Source organism: Trichoplax adhaerens, genomic scaffold (genome assembly GCF_000150275.1).
Source record: "Trichoplax adhaerens TRIADscaffold_5 genomic scaffold, whole genome shotgun sequence".
In the NCBI taxonomy this organism is placed as follows: Eukaryota; Metazoa; Placozoa; class Uniplacotomia; order Trichoplacea; family Trichoplacidae; genus Trichoplax; species Trichoplax adhaerens.
The window spans coordinates 7,137,965-7,161,535 of record NW_002060947.1 but is presented as its reverse complement, the minus strand read 5'-3'; the positions used below and the strand labels follow the sequence as shown (position 1 = coordinate 7,161,535).

The following is a 23,571-nucleotide window of genomic DNA, read 5'->3' as shown; positions in this document are numbered from 1 at the left end:
AAAGCGTTGCAGCTATTAAATGCTATTTATCAGTTAAGCAGAGGTAATTAAGCACCACGATCGGGTATAACATCAATTACATACACTGTGGCAGTATCTCTTTTGTCACTATTTAAGTAACACTGCGAACGATACAAATCTACTAGAATAAGTCTACTTCTTTCGTAGTGATGGAGATCTATTATAAGATACAACCACACAGGTATAAAGTTACTCTAATAAAAATTGTAAATTAAGTTTATTAAGTTAAAGCAGATACTTGTTTATATAACAAGAGCTGAGGAACTAACTGATTTTTTTTTTGGCAGAGCTGCTGCTCAGGCTTTTATAGTTTTCGGTGGTGATAAGCGGTGCACATATAAGCAATTGTGCAATATTGCTATACGAGATTTACTTACATTAGTATGATAAATTGTTTACCAATAAGTTATATAGTTCACTATAGCTAAATATTTGTAAGCAACCTTAATTGCAATTAATTAATTAACAGCTACTAATGATTTGACACATAAGCACAATAATACCATTTCACAACATTGTAGGCTGTAATTGCAATTAACACTCCATTAATTATTACAATTTTTAAAGCCCCAGGCAATTAATTAATGCAGGTAAACAATTAATTAATAACAAAAGCAATACAGCTTCACGCACATCACTCCGTGACAGCCAGTATATGCGAGTTCATACAGTTCTTAAACAAATATTTTACATAAGAATGAGGGTCATCGATCGATATCTGATGTATTATGATGTCAAAGGCACGGTATACCGCCTTGACGAATAATTCTTTCAATTAGAAGTGATGCAGCTATTAAATGCTATTTATCAATTAAGTAGACGTAATTAAACCGCTACCGGACTAACTGTGATTAATGCAGTTCTTTAACAAGCATTTTACATGAGAGTAAAGATCATCGATCTGACGTACTCTTACTGTAGAGTGTTATGATATCAAAGGCACGGTATACATTCTGGATGTAAAATTCCTTCGATTAAAAGCGATGTAGCTTTAAATCAAATTTACTGAGTTAATTATTTTATAAAATAACTGTTAGCTTAATTATTATATAAAGTAACACATAACATTTATAAAATACGGTAACCATCCAAAAATGACTTCATAAATCATCCATTCACTCTTTGGTATCTTTTTAAAATTGCTTTGGTTAATATTTTATAAAATAACCAAAATAACCATCACCTTGATTATTTTATAAATTAATTAAGAACTTTTTTATAGATAACCATCGAGAGTTATTTCATAAATTATCTGTAACTTCTTGGTAACTTTATAAAACTGCTATGGTTATAATATTTCATAAACTAACCAAGGCGGCTTGCATTACTTTGTAACATAACTACCGACTTAGTTACGGTATTTTATAAATTGACTAGTTAGCTTCATAAAACGAGCAATGATTTGATACTTAAAACTTGGCCTAGCATAACTACTAAATGCTATCTATGTATAGCATCTGTTATCGTACTCGTATTGCGACGAGTTATATTGTACGTATATATACGGATTGTTGGTGATAAGTTAGATATCTAATTAAAAAAGAGCTCAAAGGCCAGATCGTGTTCTGATCATGGTTAATTTCATGTTATGAGAGTGCTCTAACGTATTTTAAAGTAGAGCTTAAAGCGATACTAATTTAAATATAATACACGATAGCTGATATTTTTATCAGTATTAACTTCTATGCATATGTATGCTGTAGCTGCTTGCAAATAGATGGATGAAAGGTATAAAAGCGAGTAACCTTTTAAAATCAGCAGATTTCTAGTTAGATCTTAGTGAAGACTAGTGTCTGCGCTTAACTGTCGCTAGAAGTAGCTTCTGTGTTATAAAAAGTAGTCATAGTACTTCGCCATGATTTTAATTGTGAAAATAAGCACTTTAACATCCAAGGCGACCTGGCATACTTTATAAAATAACTTCCGACTTGGTTATTTTATAAATTGACTGATTAGCTTTATAAAATAAGCAATAATTTGACGACTATATAAAATAGTTCTTGACTTTATTAAATTATTGGCTCAATCAATTTAATATCGCATAGCTATTAAATACTATTTATCGATAGCATCGTCATTATTGTACTTCGTAAAAGTAAACACTCCAACATCAGGTAACCTGAATTATGAATTCACACAAATTTTAAAATAACTGTTACAGTAAAGTTTTCTTGAACTGAACAGAACTATTTGCCTTCATCTCTAGTTAGTTTCACATAATGATGTATACGAATATATAGTAAAGACGTAGCGTAGCACTATATTCAATAATCATCTAAATACTATGTGATTTAATCGATGCCTGGATAAAGATTTTAACAATATTAAATTGCAAAGCTAGCTCTAATTTTGCGCTGTTACATTATTTTAACATTGCGATTAGTCACAAGAATGTAAATAAATCAAATAAATAACTTCGTAACTTTATCAATTCGTATAGAAATAAGTAATCCCTGGTCGTAAATGAATACTGAAACAGTAAATTGAACAGGATTAGACTGTGTTTAATCCGTATAAATTGAGACTCTTCAGAGTATTAATTTGATTGATTTCTAAAAGACGAGATAAATCGTATAATTAAGTCGGCTTTAGGTACATGAACCTATATAAGCTACGGCCTCGCTAGTAATGAGATAGATTGTGATTTTCTAGAGAGATCCGAGACCTCACTGTGCTAAATCTTAGTTATATCTATATAGAAATTAATTAGTATTTCAATTCACAGCAGTGCAGATCCGAAAACACACTCTCAACCTATATTGCAAGTTAGAATTGATCTTTGCTCGTAACATATCAATATATACTCGTATATGTAAGTTAATTATTACTACTTTTACATGTAACAAAATCACATTTCTTTGCTTAACAATCATCGTTTACTTTACATCTCTACGATGAATTAGCAATACAAGCACTATCTTAGTCCTCTAAATTAAGCAAAAAGAACAGCCGGCTTTTAATAGATCCCAGCTACAGCAGATAAATTAGCCATATCATAACACATGCAAATATCAAAACCGACTAGTTTTGTAAACAGTATTAGACCAATAAGGTTAAAGAACTATCTAAGGCAAACATTACTAAAATTAGTGATTGGTTAGCGCCGTGTGCTGCCGATCTAATAGTATATTAATTAATAATAAAAAGAAAAGAATTGTGTTGTAGGCACATGAAATACTATTGTAAGCCTGCTGCTAGTTCACTTTTTTCTACTGAAAATAATTATTACTTTAATTAATTCATGCTACCAACAGATATGATAATCCTCTGATATCGAGGCAAGATATACATCTTAATCTAAATTTTTTTGTAGTCTTCTATGTATTCAGCGCCGAATTGTATACTGAATTTTAAACATTAGTTCATGAATTAATAACTATCACTCTAATCTACATTGCCAAAATTTAGAGAGATTCAGTTGGTTGTTTTAAATTCTTCCGTTGTGTTTTTGGAATTTAAATGAAATCTTCATAATCTATCTTACTCATCTATCAACACCAAGTAATTTATTATACCTACTAATATTATTTTATAAACTTGTACATAACAAAGTATATTTCTAAATAATGTTAACTATTCTCCTGCTCAGATGAAATCTTGTAGTCGCAAGATCTATTTTATTTTATGACTTTTCTAAGCAACTAAATTTTTGAAAGATTATCACGAAGATATCTTACCATAGAGAAGTTAGCAATGTTTGGTAGCATATCTTCATTTAGTTTACGAGATGGTTATGCTTTATATACCGGTACCTTGTACCGTAAAATATGATTGTATCTGACCGATATTAGAATTTATGTTGCGTTTTGACGACTCTGTGAATTGGCATATTATAATCTAACTGTCTCATATTAGTCATCGAATATCGATATTCTTAATAAATATAGCCGTAGTAATTAAGCATTTAGATATAAATAGAATAGCTAATTACTTAACCGCTTTTGATATCATCTATAACTTCTATCTACTGTAAAGAGGTATTAGAGCCCTTCATTTTAGATAATAAAGATAGTCCTTGATTGTAGGACAGGATATGTCATGCCTACACCACCTAGATCATCTTGATGTTCCCTATTCCCGCAATCAATACATAGTCCGAAATCATAGGCTGCATTAAAAGCATAGCAGCCAGAGATTTGAATGCCACACGAAAAAGTGATCTTGGAAAGTAGAGATGCTCGATCATTTTTATTGCACATATGGTAACCTCTAGTGCATAATTTTGTATTACTAATATGTCCTCTCCAACCACCTAGGCAAGCGATGACTAATATCTCATAGACTTTAAGAGCAATCACGCTATTTCCACAGATTGGTGTTGTCCCTATTAAAAATTAATGACAAAAAAAGAGTACATTTTACTAGTACATTAGATTAATGATACGTTTGATAATTATTCTAGTAAATGAATTTAAAATAATGACTTCGTCTGGTATAGGCGCTTCGAGAGTTTGTATATCTATTCGTAAATTGGAGTGCAGGTACAATTTTTTATCATAAATCGGTCTTTGGATTTGAGGATATTTTACCATAGCAAACTGTGATAAAGTATGTTCTCAAAAATACAAAAGAACTACAGCTTCTTGTAAATTTCGCTTTACTACATAGGTTAGGCTCGTCTTATAACTATCAAGAACTATCTAGTTTCAATAGGTCTATCTCTGAACTGTATAAATTATAATGGCAATATTCATAATTTATACACAATTAGTTATATAATGATTTTCTTTCAAGCACAATCATGTCTTACAAATTAAGTTACAAGATCATATCTAAATTTATTATCGCGCTATAAATCCATAGTTCGCGCTTCTAATTAAAGCGTCACAATACAAATCTCATATTACTAACATAATTAACGCTATCTATTATTATCTCAGATTCTTAATATAAGCACCTTAATACAATTACTACAATACGTACTGTAAACATCTTCCACAATTAGACACGTATGTAGTCTTGCAACCTAGCGTAAAACTTATCTATTTTTGCATTATTCCATAATTTTAATCGTAACCTTATTTGGGGCTTCACTATACAAACTAAAGATATTGCAGACATGAAGTTGGTTACTTATGCAATTAAATCGCATTATTTCTTTACAAATGAATCAGCTATAATGATTGATAATTTCGACAATAAATTACCACAAGCGTAGTTATACAGAGTAAAATACACACGAGAGCAAGAGAAATCTTCAGATTCTCACAAAATAGAATACTAGAGAATAATTAATGTCGAGGATATGTATGCTAAGATTGATTAAAGGAAATATTTCTACCGGTACTTCGACCGGTTTTCCGACTTCAGTTGTAAGAAGATGAAAATTTGGGATATTTATAGGTTCTGTCAGTACTAGATGATAATAGCTTAACCTTTCTTAAATACTGATTCATATCTTGCCCTTCATTATTTCAACAAAAATAAGGAAATTTTGCTAATATGTAACAAGCATATTGTTTGCTTATACAGATGTAGTCATCGTGGTATATTAAATATTCTACAAAATCCTTAGTCAAGGCGTCAGTGTTACAATACGTTGTGGCCAGTCGGCTCCAAATGCTGTAGTATAACCAGTATTTGCAGTTATTGCGTTAACTCGATCAATATAAACTTGAGTATCATCCAATTATTGACATTTACTAAAATCCAACAATAACTCGATGATGTCGATCTCTGTAAAGTAGCTTATGATTAATCAGTGCATGATATCATTTCGAGATTTTTTAGCAACATCAAACATAGAACTGAAGAAAGCAAAATAATATTTATACAATATGTAGTGGCCAGTTGGCTCTAAATGCTGTATTACAAGCAGTATTTAACAATTATTACGTTCATTTAAACATCAATAAACTTGAATATCATCAATTATTAGTACTTAATTAATTAAAATTTATCCTTAATTCAATGATGTCGATCTCTGTAAAGTAGCTTATGATTAGTCAATGCACGATGTCATTTCAATATTTTTTAGCAATATCAGATACAGAACTGAAGAAAACAAGGGCTATATATGTATGGAGAGAGAAAGCGATTTTACTGCTATATACAAGTTAACACATATATTATAAATATTCATCATATCTGTTGGTATTCTAATTTGCAATCCGGTAACTTTTAAAGTAAAGAGATAGTCTAGACCTTTCTTATTGGTTTCTGCTACTCAATTACATAGTATTATAGCATTTTATAAGAAGTTCATATCGCATTATTAATCCAAACTGTAAAGTGAAAACTAACACTTTGATAATTAGATAGCTAAGACTGCTATTAAGTCTATTAAACTTCATAATAAAGTAACTTTTTTTAATAGATGTAACTTATCATGATATTAGAATACCATGTACAACGAAGTATATACTAATTAGTATGTAAACTTAGTCTTGTCGTCAAATAGTAAACTGCTCTTATAAATCTACGTATAATTTTCAGTTGCCAACCGGAATAAAATTCCAGCATTGTTTATGTAACTAGAATCTTCTGAATGTAGTTAGATGAATTACTATCCTACTTGATAAATTTCTAAAATTTAAACTTGCTAGATTTCAAAATTGTAATTTCTTGCAGTATTTTAAAAAAAAGAGAGCAGAATTCTTTAAGTCTTAAGTTAACATAACTTATTAGCACTAAACATTAGGCAAGCTAACTAATTCTAGATCAAATGTTATACATGAATACCACATAGAAAATCTGTTAACATAATTTTTAAAATACTATCAAACATTTTTTAGAAAGGCCATAATTACCGGACTAGACTGAGCTATCAGGTTCCTACACTGCTACAACTACGCTTGCAGCAAACGTAGCAGAAATAAATCTCGATGTTTGTAAGTTTTACGGGAGCTTTTTCTTCTAGAAATAAATTATAAATTCAGCATAAGCTTACTGTAAACACCAATATATTTATTTGCTACATAGAAATCAGAGAAGTAATAATTATTTCTCCGGTACTCACTTCTAGACTTTTATGCCGTCATATCATGAATTATAACGTCTTATTCATCTTATAGGCTAGTCGAAATTTTACTTATTACTACTTTAACTTGAAATAAAAATTACATTCATCGCCATGCAATTTCTATTAATTTCATATCACTACGGTTAGTACCTGTTGTAGTCCTCTAAACTAAGAATAAAACAAAATTAGGCCTTCATAACGTACTAGTTACGTTCCATGTCTTAACATGTATAAATCTTAGAACTGTCTAGTAACCTTACAGTTGAAGAGTGAACTAAAGTTAGTATCATCGGACTTCGCTGTTAGATAGTTTCTTATAATACCACTCTAATAACGTCTTAATAACATCAGTTTACTACTACTGTGCCCGATATACAGGCACAGAATATTCTTATAAGTCCAATAGTCTATTTCTTTCTACTGAAAATAAAAAATATAGTACTTTATCTCATCTAGCTAACTGCTTAGCATAATATTTCACAATCGTGACGAAGAGTTTATCTTAATCGAATTTAAACATCTTTATTAATTATCTTTTATCTTTGGATAAAGTCTCACACTCACAAGATCTACTTTCTTTCAGGGCTTGCTCAAAAGATTAATTTTGCGCAAAACAATTTGATTGCTATTTAGAGATTTATGATTTCGAAATTTATCATGTTTGCAGTTTAATTAGTCGCACTGCAAGGCTAATTTTTTAACAAACCTACAAATCATCAGTCCAGACATACAAAGTATATCAGTTAATAATAGAAATAGCAAAAGAAGTTAACAACATTGTTAAGCAGATTACAGTTATTACTGCTCATAATAGGATTTGTTCCTAATCTGTTTCTCATTATAAGAGTATTTTAGAAAAGCTATATTTGATATTACAATACTAACCACTTCTACTTGAGGCAGTGAATATTCTTTTAAAGTGGATTAGCGATTGTAAGCGAAATCAATTTAATCACATCGAATTATCTGTAGCTTATATAACGAATAAAATATACAGTTAGAGTTTATTCTTGCTGACTATCTTTAAAACTAGAACTTTTATTAACAACAAAAGAGGCTTATTAAGATAATAGATTTTAATTCTTACAACACAAAACACCAGATATTCCTGAATGATAATAGTAAGCTTTATTGGTTCTAAAGGAAGAAACACTGGTCGCTGTATCGATAGTTCCACCTGTTAAGCAAGATGTTCTTTGATTGGAGGTTTTTCTAGGACATGTTCTACCCACACCACCTAAATCATCATGGTATGTTTGATTCTTGCAGTAAATACATTGTCCAAGATCATGAGCTGCATTAAATGCATAACATCCAGCGATTTGAGCGTCATGCGAATATGTGATCTTGGAAAGTAGGGATGCTTGGTCATTTTTATTGCATAGATGATAACCACTAACGCACAAAGTTGCGTTACTTATATGCCCTCTCTAACCACCTGGGCAAGCAATGACTGATATCTTATAGACTTTAAGACCGATCAAACTATTTCTACAGATTGATGGCTTCACTATTGAAGATTAAGAACAAGAGTAAGTATAATTTTACTAGTAACTAAGATTAAAGAAATCGACGGGTTATAGTTATTCGAGTCAATGAAGCTGAATTTAAAATGTTTTACTTCGTTTGACATAGTCCACCTGAGGGTTGAAATTCATATTTAAATTGAGTCGTAGACACAAATTTTTATCAAAAACCGCACTTCGGATTCGATGATCTGTTACCATAGCAGACTGAAAAATTTGGCGGATATATAGCGGATATATAGTCGTTAACTCTAGGAATTAAACTGTGTAATAAATTTTTTCAAATGAAATAGCTGTAATTATTATAAATATATAAACAATAAATTACCGTAAACCTAGTTAGACCGAGTAGAGCGCACAGGAGAGAAAGAAAAGTCTTCATATTTCACTAATGGATTATTAGTACTGGAAAATGAACAAAAGTCAAAAATCTGGACGATGAGGTTGATCAAAGTAATATTTCAGCCAATATTTCAACGCCTTTCCAATTTCAGTAATAGGATAGAGAAATAGTGGGATATATGTTCTGTCGATACATTAAGGCACTAGTTATAAGTAGACCCTGTCAGTTCCAACTATTACAATATAAATAATATTAATAACTATTGCGCCAATTTAAGTATCAACATAAACTCAGATATCATCCACTTATCTACGTCTAACTAAAATTTATTATTAAATCGATAATGTTGATATTATAAGAAAAGTAGATACGTACGTGTTTCGCAAGCTTGATGTAGGAAAATTGACAATCTATGTAAAATCTATAATTAAATCGGTATTATCGATGCTACAAAGTAGAAACGTGGAGTGTTTGCCAACTTGGTGCAGGAAAAGATTGAAAGCCTAACTAAAGTCTATAATTGAATCGATTTTGTCGATGCTTTAAAGTAGACAAGCAGATTTTTTGCTAAACTGACATAGAAAAAATTGACAGACTAATCAAAATTTATAATTGAATCGATCATATCGATGCTATAAAGTAGTACATAGAATATTTGCTAGCTTGATGTAGAAAAATTGACGACCTAGCTAAAATCTACAGTTACGGTAAATAGATAATGTTGATGTTCTAAAGTAAATACGTAAGATGTGTTTACTAGGTGACAGTATAACCGTATTTCCTATTTACTGTATCTTATAAAGACGATGGGGTTATGCATTATCAGGCTCTCTATACTGCTACTTTGTGTACAAAGTTTTGGGGAGCTAATTATTCCATAACCTATAGATCTTGTGGTTGCTTACTGTAAATTCAACGACCACCAAAATGCATTTACGAGTATTGTTGCGACAGAATATCTAGATAATCCATTGCAGATCAGTATTATGCAATTCAATAAGCTGTTTTCCGTTTGAGTGATTGAGCTCAGGTAGAGGAATACTCAGCCTTGCATTTATCTTGTTCTACGCTTTTAATCTATTAGCTCAAAAATTGAAACTTTCACAAGTTCTTGAAAGTAAGAATTAGGTATTTGAACACATCCAAAATGAATGCTTGAGCTGATATAACGCAATCCTTAAAATTGTATACTACCGCCTTGACTACAAACGTTAATATTGAAAGGTCCTTAGGATAAAATTACATAATGGATGTTAAACCTCAAGTCATTTATGAAGTTGCATCTATATTTATTTCAACGCCATCGATTGTAGTTCATAATCGAACGTCTATCGGTTTTCGATAATTTAATTAATGAAGCCCCATTCTGTCCTACATCCGAGCCCAACAATTCTTCAAGTTTTCTATCTACTGCTTTGGCCCAGAAAACTATATTACTTAAATTTTCGCATTGTATTGTAATTGAAACTCTATTAAATTTAGTACCTGTCGCTATAATCATGCAGTTATCGTAAACATTGCAAAACAATTTTAGTATTGCCCTGCATAAAATAAAAGAAAATGGTAATGCTAGAGAATTAAAGAAGACTTTATTTTGTAATTGAATTAATGATTAGTATTTTCCAGATCGGGTACAAAATCAATTATATAGGGGTTTTTGATTTCTTCATTTACCGTTTTTACTTTTTATTTTAATCACTGCAAACACCCGTAACATAGATCCGGTAACATCAGTTCGTAATGAATCACTGTTCTTCATAGCTTTAACACGATTAGGTTATGGTTACAATTGCGTAGATTGAGCTTCGTTCTTAACTAAATTTATTCTTTTAACAGCTGAATATTTCCATAAACAAGACAATTACTGCGCTATGGAAGTAAATTAGATATTCTTAAGTGGTATTAATTTTTTTCCATATCAATTTATTGATTTATATCGCTTATGCAACTTCAACATTGTTTAAACTACAACATCAAATAACACGGAGCTTACTAAGATTCTTACTGTAAGTGGATTATTAATTCTTACAGCATAGAACGCCTGATATTCCTGGATGGTAACGGCAACCTTTATTATTATTGGAGGAATTCACATTCGGTGCTGCATCAATCGTTCCACCGGTTAAACAAGATGTACTTTGACTGGTAGTTTTTCTGGGACATGTAACACCAACGCCACCTAAGTCATCATGATGTCGCTTATTCTCGCAGTCAATACACTGTCCAAAGTCATGAGCTGCATTAAAGGCATAACAGCCGGGAATTTTGATGCCATGTGAGTAGCTAATTTTGGAAAGTTTGGGCCCTTTATCATTTTTATTGCACAAGTGATAACCTCTTCCACACAATCTAGAGTTACTAATATGTCCACTCCAACCACCTGGGCAAGCAATTACTGATGTTCCATGGACTTTAAAAGCTAGCACGCTGTTTTTACAAATTCGTGGATCAGCTATAGTAGATTGTAAATAGATTAGGGACAAGAAATGAGTACCATTTTACTAGTAGATAAAAGCGAATAATCTAATCAAAATTAAGTCTTACTTTGGATCACATAGTCTGTTACGATAGCAGACTGAAATAAATTGTAAAAATTTAAATTACTGTGCAAATCAAATCAAGAAATCAATCTTTGTAAATATAAATCTAAAATTACCACAATGGTTGTCATACAAAGCAGAACCGATACGATAGCAAGAGCAGTCTTCATGATTTTGCTGACAGGAAATGAGTGAAGTTACAAATTGAGAAACTGAACGATAGACCAATATTTCCGAAAACGTTTCAATGCTTTTGATTATTTTCTATTGCCAGATGATGAAAATTGTGAAGTATTTATAGGTTTCGCTGATGTCTTGCGATCGATGATTGTTGACCACAAATTAAAGTCAGTAAAGTGTTGGTGCAAATGCAATACAATATTTTGTCATTAATTATGTCAATAACAACTGGACGACACTTCTTAGCACCGTAGTACATTAACGCACCAGTTTCAGATTGCACTGCTCGAAGTCGTAATAGTTTCGCTATTGCAATATCATCATGTTATGTGCTAAATCTGGCTTGATTGCTAATTAAATCAATTGATTCGTAATGTTCTCTAGTGACTGACTACGAGCAGGCAGGCATGGAATCTACTCTACATTTCATATTTGAACACTATTGCCTGCTGATAGATCGTTAATATTCTTACTATAGACTTAAAGAGGTGATTCATGATGATATAAAATTTTACGGTTGCCTATAGTATTTAGCTACGCTATCAGCAAAATGCATGAAGCATACCCAAGTGCAAGGTTCCTATTGATCATAAGTTATGATCAATGGTATCTTAAGTAGGCTAAAAATAATTATACACAGTATCAAACTCTTTTCTGATACGAGTATTGCATTTTCCCTACATCATATTAATCAACTGAATTAATAATATTGTAGATAAATGAAATCACTAGAAACTAAAATTATCCATGAGTACTTATTGTATTACTCAGTTATTAGGGCAATAATTTAATTTAATTAATAGATGTGCACAGGTACAAATGGTGCTATTGATTATCGTGCAGCACATCCGATATCATAAATGAGATCAAGCCATGATATACTATTAACTCACAGTTGATAATAATGATATTTATTATCAGATGCTGTCCATGCCGAGGCGCAAATGGTAATGTAATTAAGAAATAATTGATTGTATAAAACTACAGTTTTCTCTCGAAATATACTAAAAATAACACACAAATAACGATATTTTTGATATAATATAGGGATTATTTATTTATCTACATAGCTTTCCAAAAATATAAAGTATTATTAGTAATGTACAGTAGGTTAAAGTGATTGGAAACTAGTGGTACAGAGATAATAGTACCTCAATACAGAATCAACTCGATCAAAATTAAGTAAATAGTTAGTTTTTCATGCTATTTGTATGAAATTAATTTTCTCTCGTAAGGTATTATTTTATTTATCTACAAAATTTTCGAAAAATATTAGATATTTTTAGTAGAAAAGGTTAAAGTGTTTGCAAACTTGCAGTGCAGAGTTACGAATACCTCAACACAGAATCATAACTTAATCACATTAAGAAAATAGACGATTTTTCCTGCTATTTTTATGAAATTACAGCTTTCTCTCGTAAGGTATTATTTATTTATCTGCAAAGTTCTCAAAGAATGTTCGGATCATATCGGATATATGGTGCAAATACGTTTCTATATCTAAATGTTCCATATTAGTAAAGGCTAAAGTGCTCGTAAACTTGCAGTATAGAGTAAAAAGTGCCTCAATGCACAATTAAAAATCGATCAGATTGAAGAAATTGGCAATTTTTCCTGCTGTTTTTCTTTAAGTTTTGTTGAGTTATACAACGAGTTGAAAAATTATTACATTTGTCCGAGTTAGCACACTTTTGTAATGATATTAACACTCGCTTACAAGGTGTAAATTATAAACACACGTATGTAAAGAGTCTTGGTAGCAACTAGTATTCTTTGTTGGATTGTATTCGAAATGCGATATTTGAGAAGTATTCTTCATGATTGCAGACCTCAATTATTGGAAATAATATTTCATTAGCGGTAGTTGTAGTAATTCCAACTAGTTATCATGCAAAAATTTTAACATAATTATGGTTGGAATAATTATAACAATTGGTCTTTAGTTCTCCTTGTCTTAGCTTACAAAATTGATAGTAAAAATAGAAATTAATATCCTAAATTTATTACCTCAACGATAAATATAATTAATTAATAGACAATAGCTGGTCATGGTCATTTTATTTAAAAACAACATCGGATAAATGACAAACATTCGGTATACAGTTTATAACAGCAAAAAATGATCGATGACTTTTAACAATAGACGATATTCACATCCGATGTTGGCAGACGAAAAAAGAAATTGAATAGAAGTTTGAAACCAATAATACATTGAAGAGTAAGTATACTTTTCTATTTCTATTAAATCCTACAAAAACTAGAGATATTAAATTAGTTGTACTGTAGTAAAGTAGGTAATTTATGGCTGTTGAGACATGATTAACCATACCCTCAATTGTATGATTAGACCATTAGCTAGTTTACAATTTTAGCTTTGAAAAAGTTCATTCGATAAAAAATTTAGCCCAGTCATATTATTGCAATTTTACCATGGGATGATTTGACCTGTATTGTTGCAATAGATTCCATTTTTATCTTTATCCATAGATTCAATAATTTTGACGATATTTTCAACAGATTCTTGTGGTGATAGCCTGGCTTTATCCAAACCTCCTAATGCAGTCCTTACCCAACCTGGACAAATGCACATGATCATGATATTATCACGAATTAGCTCACAGCTTAAGCCTTTCGTCATTCTATTCATGCCTGCCTAAAAATTATTGATTGAAAGTATTTTTAAATTGCATATTGGATATAAAATTAGTAATCTATTTACAAGATATACTGTATAGCATTGATTTTTATACGGTATCACTTGGGCTACTACCTTCGATATGGCATAAGGATATAAACCACCAAAATTTGATTTTTCGCATGATCCTAGGGTACCGGAAATGTTTAGAATAGCAGCAAAATCTTTTTTCTGACCTGCCTTAGCTAAAAGCGAATGATAAGCCTAGACATTTACACATAAATAGAATTTAAATCATTTGGACTGAATTTTAAATTTATTGCTAAACATTAAGTGATATTACAGTTTGATTTAATTATTTATGCAACATCAATCTAGACAAGAATTTTTCAATTTAATAGAGAGAACAAGTATCTACTGTTTCTCTGTTGAAGTATCACTACAATATTTAGAACTGTTAACAAGCTCTACTAAGAACTCTCGCTAGTTATTTGCTGCGTTTGTCTGTCAATGCTTATGTTTAACTTTTAATATTATTCGATTATAATAATTATGACTAGATCATGTCCTGGAATCTACGAATATCTAAATCTCTTTCTTATGATATATTACAGTCACTAAGTAATAGCAACCTTTGCTAATCATAAAGTAAATGGATGCACGATTGTTAGCAAGTTATACTAAGAACTCTCGTTAATTATTTGCTAGGCGTATCTGTAAATGCTTACATTTATATCTCAATATTAACCATTTACGGAATGTCCTAGAATCTATATCTAGATCTCTTTCTTATGATATATTATAGTTGCTTAGTAATAATAGCCCTCGCTAACCATAAAGTAAATGGTTGTACAACTATTTACTGTCTTTGTAAAGTGACAATGAGTTTGTGGGTAATTTTATATAGATGATAAATCTATCAATCGTTACTTTTACAGTAGAATATCCGCTTTGTACTGTTATAAAACGTCATATAATCTACAATCTGCGATCAGGCAGATTTTCTTCGTAGTCTCGAATGTACTAAGAATAAGCCAGGCAAAGGTTAACGCGCTTAGTGCACTAGCTTCATCACAGCAAAACCGTTATTTCCTTACTACATTGCAAGATTGACCATTTCACATGTTCAATTTCGATACATCATGCAATTTAAAGACATAATCCATCCTGCTATCATTTTTAAGTTTTAATAAATACCAACCTGTATGACTTGGAAGGGTCCTACCACGTTAGTTTTATACACACGCATCATATCCTCCTCTGTTACATCTAGAAAGTTAGGGGATCTTGTCAAAATTCCTGCATTATTGACTATAAGATCGAGTCCATCATTGTCCAATTTCTCTTTAACCAAAACAGCCGATTTTTGAATCGAATCATTCGATAAGGCATCTAGTAATGGAGATTATTTATTGGAATTAAAAGTCTATAACTATACAAGATCCTGAAATACAATTCTATATGATTTACAATGAATCAATTGGTTGTAGTAAAGAGGAGTTTAAAAAATACTACAGAAAAGAAACTGTTTAATAATATCGTATAAGTGTTGTATGCGAGTAAAAAAACTCCGGCTTGTAGTCATTACTATCACTGCGATGTCCTTAAGACTGAAAGTTAGCCATTAAGGGCATTTCTTAGTAACTTATTAGTCCTTCAATGTAGTCACTTGCTAGATCGAAAGAGGTAAAATGGATGAAGATAATTACTGTCTAAGCATACAACGTGTATACCTAGTACGGTGTCTAAATATTAGCAACTAAGAGACTACACTAGACTAACGCTATTTTATATGTTCTCGATTTACTTGAAATTTACCTAATTGAATAATTATGACGTTGCTATGTTCTGATGCAAAGTCCCGTAGCTCCTATCATTGACATTCCGAGTGTTCATCATCAATACACAGAACAGTTAAAACATGATAGTACAAAATCGACCTATCGCTATGGATATCGAATGAAGTCACATCAGTACGGTCATGATTCATCATGATAAAATGGACATGAATCGGTGAAAAGTAAAAAATAAAATCAGTAGTATACAGTATTATGGTGTTTGTCGTCTAATAAACTGCTGCAGTACAATAATATTAGAATAACACACATTTTATCGTCGTTTAGCATCGCTATTGTAGTTGCATTTTAATAGCTAATTCAGTCATAAACCTGGCTGATCTAGAATCATTACTGATAAGACAGTCTGCAAGTGTATCAACTTAGCTCGATCACGTTCAATCAATACATCATTTTAATTTGCACCTTTGCTGCTTCGCCATCAGGAGATCTACAAGAAGCAAAAATATACTTGGGTGGGCATGATAAATTAGCTAGTTGGCGAACCATTTCGAAACCGATCCCACGGCTACTTCCTGTTACTAAAACACTCTCAAACTGAAAAGGCATCTTCTCGTTAAGCGTTACTGAGTCTTTAGGCAGGCAATAAATGCAAGTAATTTTATTTTATTAAAGATGAACTTATACAGTAGTCTTGATGTTGGCTTATGTTGATAATTTATGATGATACGCAGAGAATAGTTGCAATGATAGTGTAATCATCGATTTCTCTAGCACAGTCAGTACTCGATACCTGGTCTATCTTCAAACCTTGGCTGTTTGTATGCTAATTAGGATATCACGGGGCTCATGGCCACTGTACGCTTAACTTGGTTTAATTTGATCAGATCAATTGAATAAATAGACTTTACAGTATGCTATCCTATCATTGACCCGATGAATACAGAGCCCTCATTTACTGTATAGTAGCATATGTTAGAGCAGCTTTAAAGTAGTATTGCCCGTATTAGCCAGCCAGGGACATTTAAAAAATTAATGTCACAACTTAATTCCTTAGGTTTTATCTAAGATGAGAGCGTAAAGAAGATTTCTGTTGAGGACAGTCCACCGGGCAGATTTAGCACAGGGCAAAAATATAAAAATCGATGCTGTATTTTGCTCCGAGAAGATTAAAGAGATATTGTCCCTCTCGACTTCGTTGTTCTTTATTAAATACTGTAACATAGAGACCCTTAGGAGTTAAGGGTAATATGATATCGTGCTGTTGAATTATGTTAGAATCCTTCCTAATGATAATGATTTAAGCTATATAATGCTATAAGAACAAATATGATTGACACAAGATAACCTAATAAAATTATTACTGTCATCTCGCTAATATTATTATATAGTATTCGCCAATTATGGCTCTGTCGGACGTAAATTATTTTAATAACTTTTAGCGCGACGTCGCTTATTACACTCATTGAATTGGATTATTTAATCTTACAGTATACCAGTTATCCGAAATATTTCTTCGGCGACTACCTATACTTTGCGTATATTACTGCCGCACAGTGCTTCTTCTCTAGTACTGTACGATATCCAAATTAAAGATTAAGAAGAAAGGGATATTGAATCGAAATCGACATATACGATTGTCACACACCACTAGTAGCAAAGTAAGCCTACACACGCCAACGCTTACGAAGAATGTCTCTTACTGACTTAAAGAGACGTGGTTAGCTATATCATCAAATAGTTTAATTCCAACGACCGAATACTATAGTATAGGTACAGCATCACTGATAGTATAGACGAGGTAGTCGGAGAATTACTACTATTTATTACTGAAGAAATCTAGTCAACCAAGGTTAAAGTCTTGACAATTTAATAGAGATTGACAAACTAGGTTGACTAACTAACCGACTATTAACTAAAAAGTGGTCTTCAGGCACCAGCGTTTTATAGTCTCGTCAGAAACTCCTAGTACACATAAAGTAAAACTATATCACTAAAGATATTTTTAAAATGTCAAGTAACGTCATCAGTGTGAAAACTTCTAATATGGAAACAAATATCTACTATTCATTATCGGGTAACGGTGAAGAGACTTTGGTTATTATACCAGGTAGTATCGGCGCTAGCGATATTGAATTTTCTTATTTGATACAAGATGTTCCCGATCATTTACGAATAGTGACATTTCATCTTCGAGGCCTTGGTCGATCTAAACCTCCCCAAACTCGTGAATGTCCATTGGATTTTTATTACAAAGATGCTGACGATTGCGCGGCTATCATGGAATCTTTAGGTTTTGAAAAGTATTCAGTTCTCGGATTTTGTGACGGTGGCGTATCCGCTATGATTTTAGCCGCTAAGTATCCGACAAGGGTTCAAAAACTAATTTTACTAGCAACGCGCTCTTATAATACTGAGAAAGAACTCGCTATTCTAAATCAACTTAAGAACGTCGAATCAGACTTTGATCCAAAGGTTTTAAAAGACTATGTTAAAGTTTATGGTGACATAGTCACGGTGCAACAATGTTTCACTAGCTATTTAAACACGCATTCAATATTACTTCGTAATGCTCAAGGCTTGTGTCAATCAGAATTAAGCAAGATTCAAAGTCCAACACTTATTCTACACGGTGAAAATGACCCTATCACACCTGTTATTCATGCTCACTATCAGCGAGAGAATATTCCAAGATCACAATTGTATATCATCCCCGGTGGTCACCATTTCATACAACACCAATTTCCCGATAAATTTGTCAAATTTCTTCAGGCTTATTTACTCCAAGATACTGTTATCCGTTGGGAAACTATTTAGTTTAACATAACTCGTACACTGTCGACAATTATAATTATATGCCATCATCAACGACTAAGGGCACATATCATCACTAGCAAACAAACTTCTGTCTTTTATAGATTTATCCTCTATCTGTCAGTTTTACATCATTTGATGTACTTATTTAACATCTTACATAAAAGTACTGTTTGTGTTCTTCTGCTAAACTTAGTAAATATGTTCTCGATACGCTACTCTCTTCATCATGCTAGACAACGTATTAATTTAGTTTGCTAAGATTGAATATTGTTTCTTGCGGTACCCATCAGGACATAAAATATTTTTATGCTATGGAACTCAATATAAATGACTTAGTGTCTCACGATAAAATTGGATCACCTGATGTTCAAAATCAATAAATTATCAGATTCGAGCAAATTTTTTATCTTAGAATAAATCTTAAAATAGGATATCATGATTTTAAAGGCCTCCAAATTTGTTTATCGCCTAAAAAGTGAAATATCCTTCCTTGCATAAATAAAAATGAAATCTGCTTGTTTGTTTGTTTGTCCACGATACAAATCAAGGTTAAGCAATAGACATAATTCTAAGGATGTTTAGCCGGGGTAACTTTTCTCTGGAAAGCTAATGGTGTGGTGTAAAACTGACAAAAATTGCCACATTGAGAACTAAATTTAAAACATTTTGCATACGGGGTATCGCGTACAGACACCCGTATACCAACGATATCATAAAATTACACTATGCCCTCAAGCATGCCCAAAAAGTCTAACTATGGCAATTAATCTTTCGTTTTTCTTGCCCATACTGTCGTGCAAGTCCACAAGATAAGATAGGTTACAAAATAGATCTAATATCGTAAATTTATTAACATTACGATAAAATGTATTAGTAATCGAGAATCGAACGTTACAATTATTAAAAAAGGCATAAATTGAATGATAAGTATTTTACTATGGAGTAAGCAACGGCATAAAATGATTGACTATTTTTGAACAGCAAAAGATATTCTTATCAAGTAATGGCAGACGTAAAATAATAATGAACAGAAATATTGAAATCAATAATACGATAATATCTGCACAGAAAGTCTACCTTTCTATATTTGTAATATCCTATAAAACTATAGAGATATTAAAATAGTTGTACTACCGCAAAATCAAGCAAATTATGATTGCTGAGACATAATTACTATGCACTTAGTTATAGTGTGAGAAATTATCACGAACCTAAGTCTTTAAATCTTTACTTTACGCATAGATTGATAACATACGGCACATAGTAGATACTAAGATGATTATGCTACTAGCTACTTTGTAATGTTGGTTTTGATAAATTCATTCAATATGGATTGATATCACCTGTATAGTTGTAAAAGGCTCCATTTTTACTTTTATCCATTGATTGAATAATTTTCATAATATATCCAACAGATTCTTGTGGTGTTAGTATGCCTTTATCCAAACCTCCCATTGCAGTCTTTACCCAACACGGACAAATACACATGGTAATGATATTATCACGAATGAGCTCAAAGCTCAAGCCTTTGGTCATTCTATTCATGCCAGCCTGAAAACATAGATAGAAAAAGTTTGGGAGTTGCAAAGATAAAAATGTACATTAAATACAAAATAGACATTAATATACCAGGCATGCAGCATTGATTTTTATACTCTATCGCTTAGGCTACTACCTTAGATATGACATAAGGATATAAACCACCAAAATTCGATTTTTCGCATGGTCCAAGGATACTAGAAAAGTTTAGAATAGCGGCGAAACCTTTTTTCTGACCTGCCGTAGCTGAAAGTGAATGATAGGCCTAAACATTGGGCAAAAAATGATATTTCTAAGTGTAAGAATTAAGAAGTAGATGAGTTTTAAATCAACCAGACTGCATGTCGAATTTAATACTAAATATAAGAATCATCGTATAACTGTTTGCTGTCGTATGCATTTGTAAACACCTGTATTAATCTGTCAATATCAAACATTAACGTAATCGTGTCCTTAAATGTGTACTGGTACGTACCTATAATTATAATTCCTTCTTATATTAATATATCATATTTACTAAGTAATAACAACCCTCGCTGATCATGAAGTAAGCGTTGTATAACTATCTATAAAGTGACAATAGAGTTCGTAGGTAATTTAGCTTAGATGATCATCTATCAATGCCTACTTTTACACTACAGCGTCCAATTGGAGTTCTGAAAGAAATACAGATCTATACTGTTATTAAATACTATATAAATTGAAAGAATCTGAGACAAGTACGAGAAATAGACTAGGCAAGGATAAATGGGGCGGTCCGTTGGCTTCACTAAAGTAAAATCATTACTACCTTACTGCAGTAGTATGTTGCAAGATTTGTCGCTATACGACTTGAATTTACCATTTCATACATTCAAACCTGCTATATTATGTAATACGAACATAGCACCTATCATGCTAAAATTTTAAGCTTTACTAGACACCAACCTGTATGACTTGGAAGGGTCCTACCACATTAGTTTTAAACACACGCATCATATCCTCCTCTGTTTCATCTAGAAAACTAGGCGATTCTGTTTTAATTCCTGCATTATTGATTACAAGATCGAGTCCATCATTGCCCAATTTCTCTTTAACCAAAAGAGCTGATTTTTGAATGGATTCTTTCGATGAAGTATCTAGGAATTGAGATTATTGATGAAAGTAAAAGTCTATCAGTATAAAACTTTAACGATAAAATTTTAGTGTGGTTTGCAAAGAATAAAAATGGGCAGTGGTAAGAGAAGTTAAAACTACTATAAAAAGTAAACTGTCTTAATAATATGTTGTTGAATGCAAGTAAGAAAATTCCGCTATCGCTATAACTGTTACGTTATCAAAATTGAACGCTAGCCACTAAATCTATTTCTTGGTAACTGTTATATCGGTAAATAAAATGAAAATCAGTACATTTCTAGATCTTAATAGCTAAAATGGATGAAATTCGTTACTGTTTGAGTACACAATGTGTTTGCTAAACTATCTAATACTAGCTACAAAGAAACAAAGTTAAGGACATTTTCTACATTCTCAATTTCCGTAAAATTTACCTAACGAAATAATGGTGACATTGCTATGATCTGATGCAAAGTTCTTTAACTCCTATCATCTAAATACAAAATATTCATCATCAATATGCAAGAAAGTGAAAATATGTTGATATAAAATCAACTAGAACGATGTATCGCGCTGTTCATTATTTCGAATCGAGTCTCCTCAGTCATGATTGATGACGGTAAAGTTGATATAAATTGGTAGAGATAAATTTAATCAATAGTATAATGCAGTCCATTAATTAATTATACGATCAATGGCGATGCTATAAGAATGTTAAAAATGTACACCAAGTTTTATCATAGCCATTGACAATAATACAGTACAACATCGCTATTGCAATGGCGTTTTACTAGCTAATTGAACAATCAACCTGACCGATCAAAAATCACTAGGAGGCAAACTGCTTTATCACTTAGCTCGATCAACTTTAATCCTTGTATCGTCTTAATTTGCGATCACCTTTGCTGTCTCTCCACCTGGTGATCTGCACGTAGCAAAGATATACTTGGGTGGGTATGACAAATTAGCCAATTGGCGAACCATCTCAAAGCCAAACCCACGACTACTTCCCGTTACTAAAACGCTTTCAAACAGGAAAGGCATCTTTCTCTTGAATGGCATCACTGAATACTTGACTAGGCAACAAATGCAAGCGATTAATTATTAAATAACTGTTCAAGGCCAATTTCTAGTCTTGATCAGACTAGAAAGATCACTAATCACGACCAATCTCTTAATAGTACTTTAATGATACTAATGTAAACAAAATTTGTTTGGTATATATGTATATCTATCTATCTATATATAACATATAGATAGAATATAGATTTACTAAATAAGAATCAGTATGTAACCAGTCAGTAGGACAGTCTCCATGATACGGAGAAAATATCAGTGCTACTTGCTGATACAAAATGATATAATTTGCGGGCTCTACTATACAGTAGAAGGTCTCTACTGACGGCTGTATGGGACACTACTATCAAGGTAAAGCATCTACCCGCTGCAATACTCCTGACTGCTGTTTTTCCGGAGCTCTGCCTCTCGGGTATCGAGTAACTTATTTGGATGTTCAATTGTCCATGATGGACACTAGACAGTAGGCAGACATACAATTTAGCTGAAATAATCATCCTGGGTATTTTGAGTATACTAAACGATCATTTCTTCAGCCTCTTTTTGTAGTACTGTAGTCTCTGATAGAATGATAACTGGCTAAAATAGCCGGGTCCAGCTCCAAGCCAGGTGGATCAAATAGTCCATGTTTTGGCAGCTTATAAAGGTAGCATGGTTGGTTGCTGGACAATTTAAATGAATGGTTTATACGAGGATAGTATACTGTACTATAATTAATCGGAGGGATACATAACCCTGATTAGCATTTCTGCATGCAGCTTAATGTTACAAATTCAAAAACTCTGTAAATTAGAATGCCACCATACTTGAGAGAAAATTCAATACATATTGGCTATGCAGGGGCATAAACGTTTTGCAATTGTACCTCTATGCTGTATTAATATTTCGCTCATAACTCTCTATTATATATATATATAATTATAAAAAAATATTGATGTAATCTTACAGTACTATTGCAACTTGATATCATAGATGGGTAGCGATAGGTAAGACAGCCTGAAGATTGGCTTGAAAAGATGACATCATACAAATGTAACGTTA

At 32.0% G+C, this 23,571-nt stretch overlaps 4 protein-coding genes across 4 annotated transcripts; 1 reads left to right on the top strand and 3 right to left on the bottom strand.

Moving 5' to 3' along the window:
* Positions 1 to 10,869: 10,869 nt before the first annotated feature.
* Positions 10,870 to 11,561, bottom strand: TRIADDRAFT_56851 (uncharacterized protein; the record flags this gene model as incomplete). Its single annotated transcript, XM_002112599.1, has 3 exons — positions 10,870 to 11,303; positions 11,396 to 11,426; positions 11,508 to 11,561. The coding sequence occupies 3 exons, from the start codon at positions 11,559 to 11,561 to the stop codon at positions 10,870 to 10,872; spliced, it is 519 nt and encodes a 172-aa protein (XP_002112635.1).
* A 2,435-nt stretch (positions 11,562 to 13,996) lies between these two features.
* Positions 13,997 to 16,611, bottom strand: TRIADDRAFT_25185 (uncharacterized protein; the record flags this gene model as incomplete). The annotated part of the gene is made up of 5 exons (XM_002112598.1): positions 13,997 to 14,224; positions 14,342 to 14,470; positions 15,408 to 15,598; positions 16,025 to 16,076; positions 16,468 to 16,611. 5 exons carry the CDS (start codon positions 16,609 to 16,611, stop codon positions 13,997 to 13,999), a joined length of 744 nt encoding a protein of 247 aa, XP_002112634.1.
* Positions 16,612 to 18,012: 1,401 nt separating this feature from the next.
* TRIADDRAFT_56849 (uncharacterized protein) lies at positions 18,013 to 18,819 on the top strand (the record flags this gene model as incomplete). Its single annotated transcript, XM_002113029.1, has 1 exon — positions 18,013 to 18,819. The coding sequence occupies one exon, from the start codon at positions 18,013 to 18,015 to the stop codon at positions 18,817 to 18,819; it is 807 nt and encodes a 268-aa protein (XP_002113065.1).
* A 1,323-nt stretch (positions 18,820 to 20,142) lies between these two features.
* On the bottom strand, positions 20,143 to 22,497 carry TRIADDRAFT_56848 (uncharacterized protein; the record flags this gene model as incomplete). The annotated part of the gene is made up of 5 exons (XM_002112597.1): positions 20,143 to 20,370; positions 20,495 to 20,623; positions 21,286 to 21,476; positions 21,888 to 21,939; positions 22,354 to 22,497. The coding sequence occupies 5 exons, from the start codon at positions 22,495 to 22,497 to the stop codon at positions 20,143 to 20,145; spliced, it is 744 nt and encodes a 247-aa protein (XP_002112633.1).
* Between the last annotated feature and the right edge of the window lie 1,074 nt (positions 22,498 to 23,571).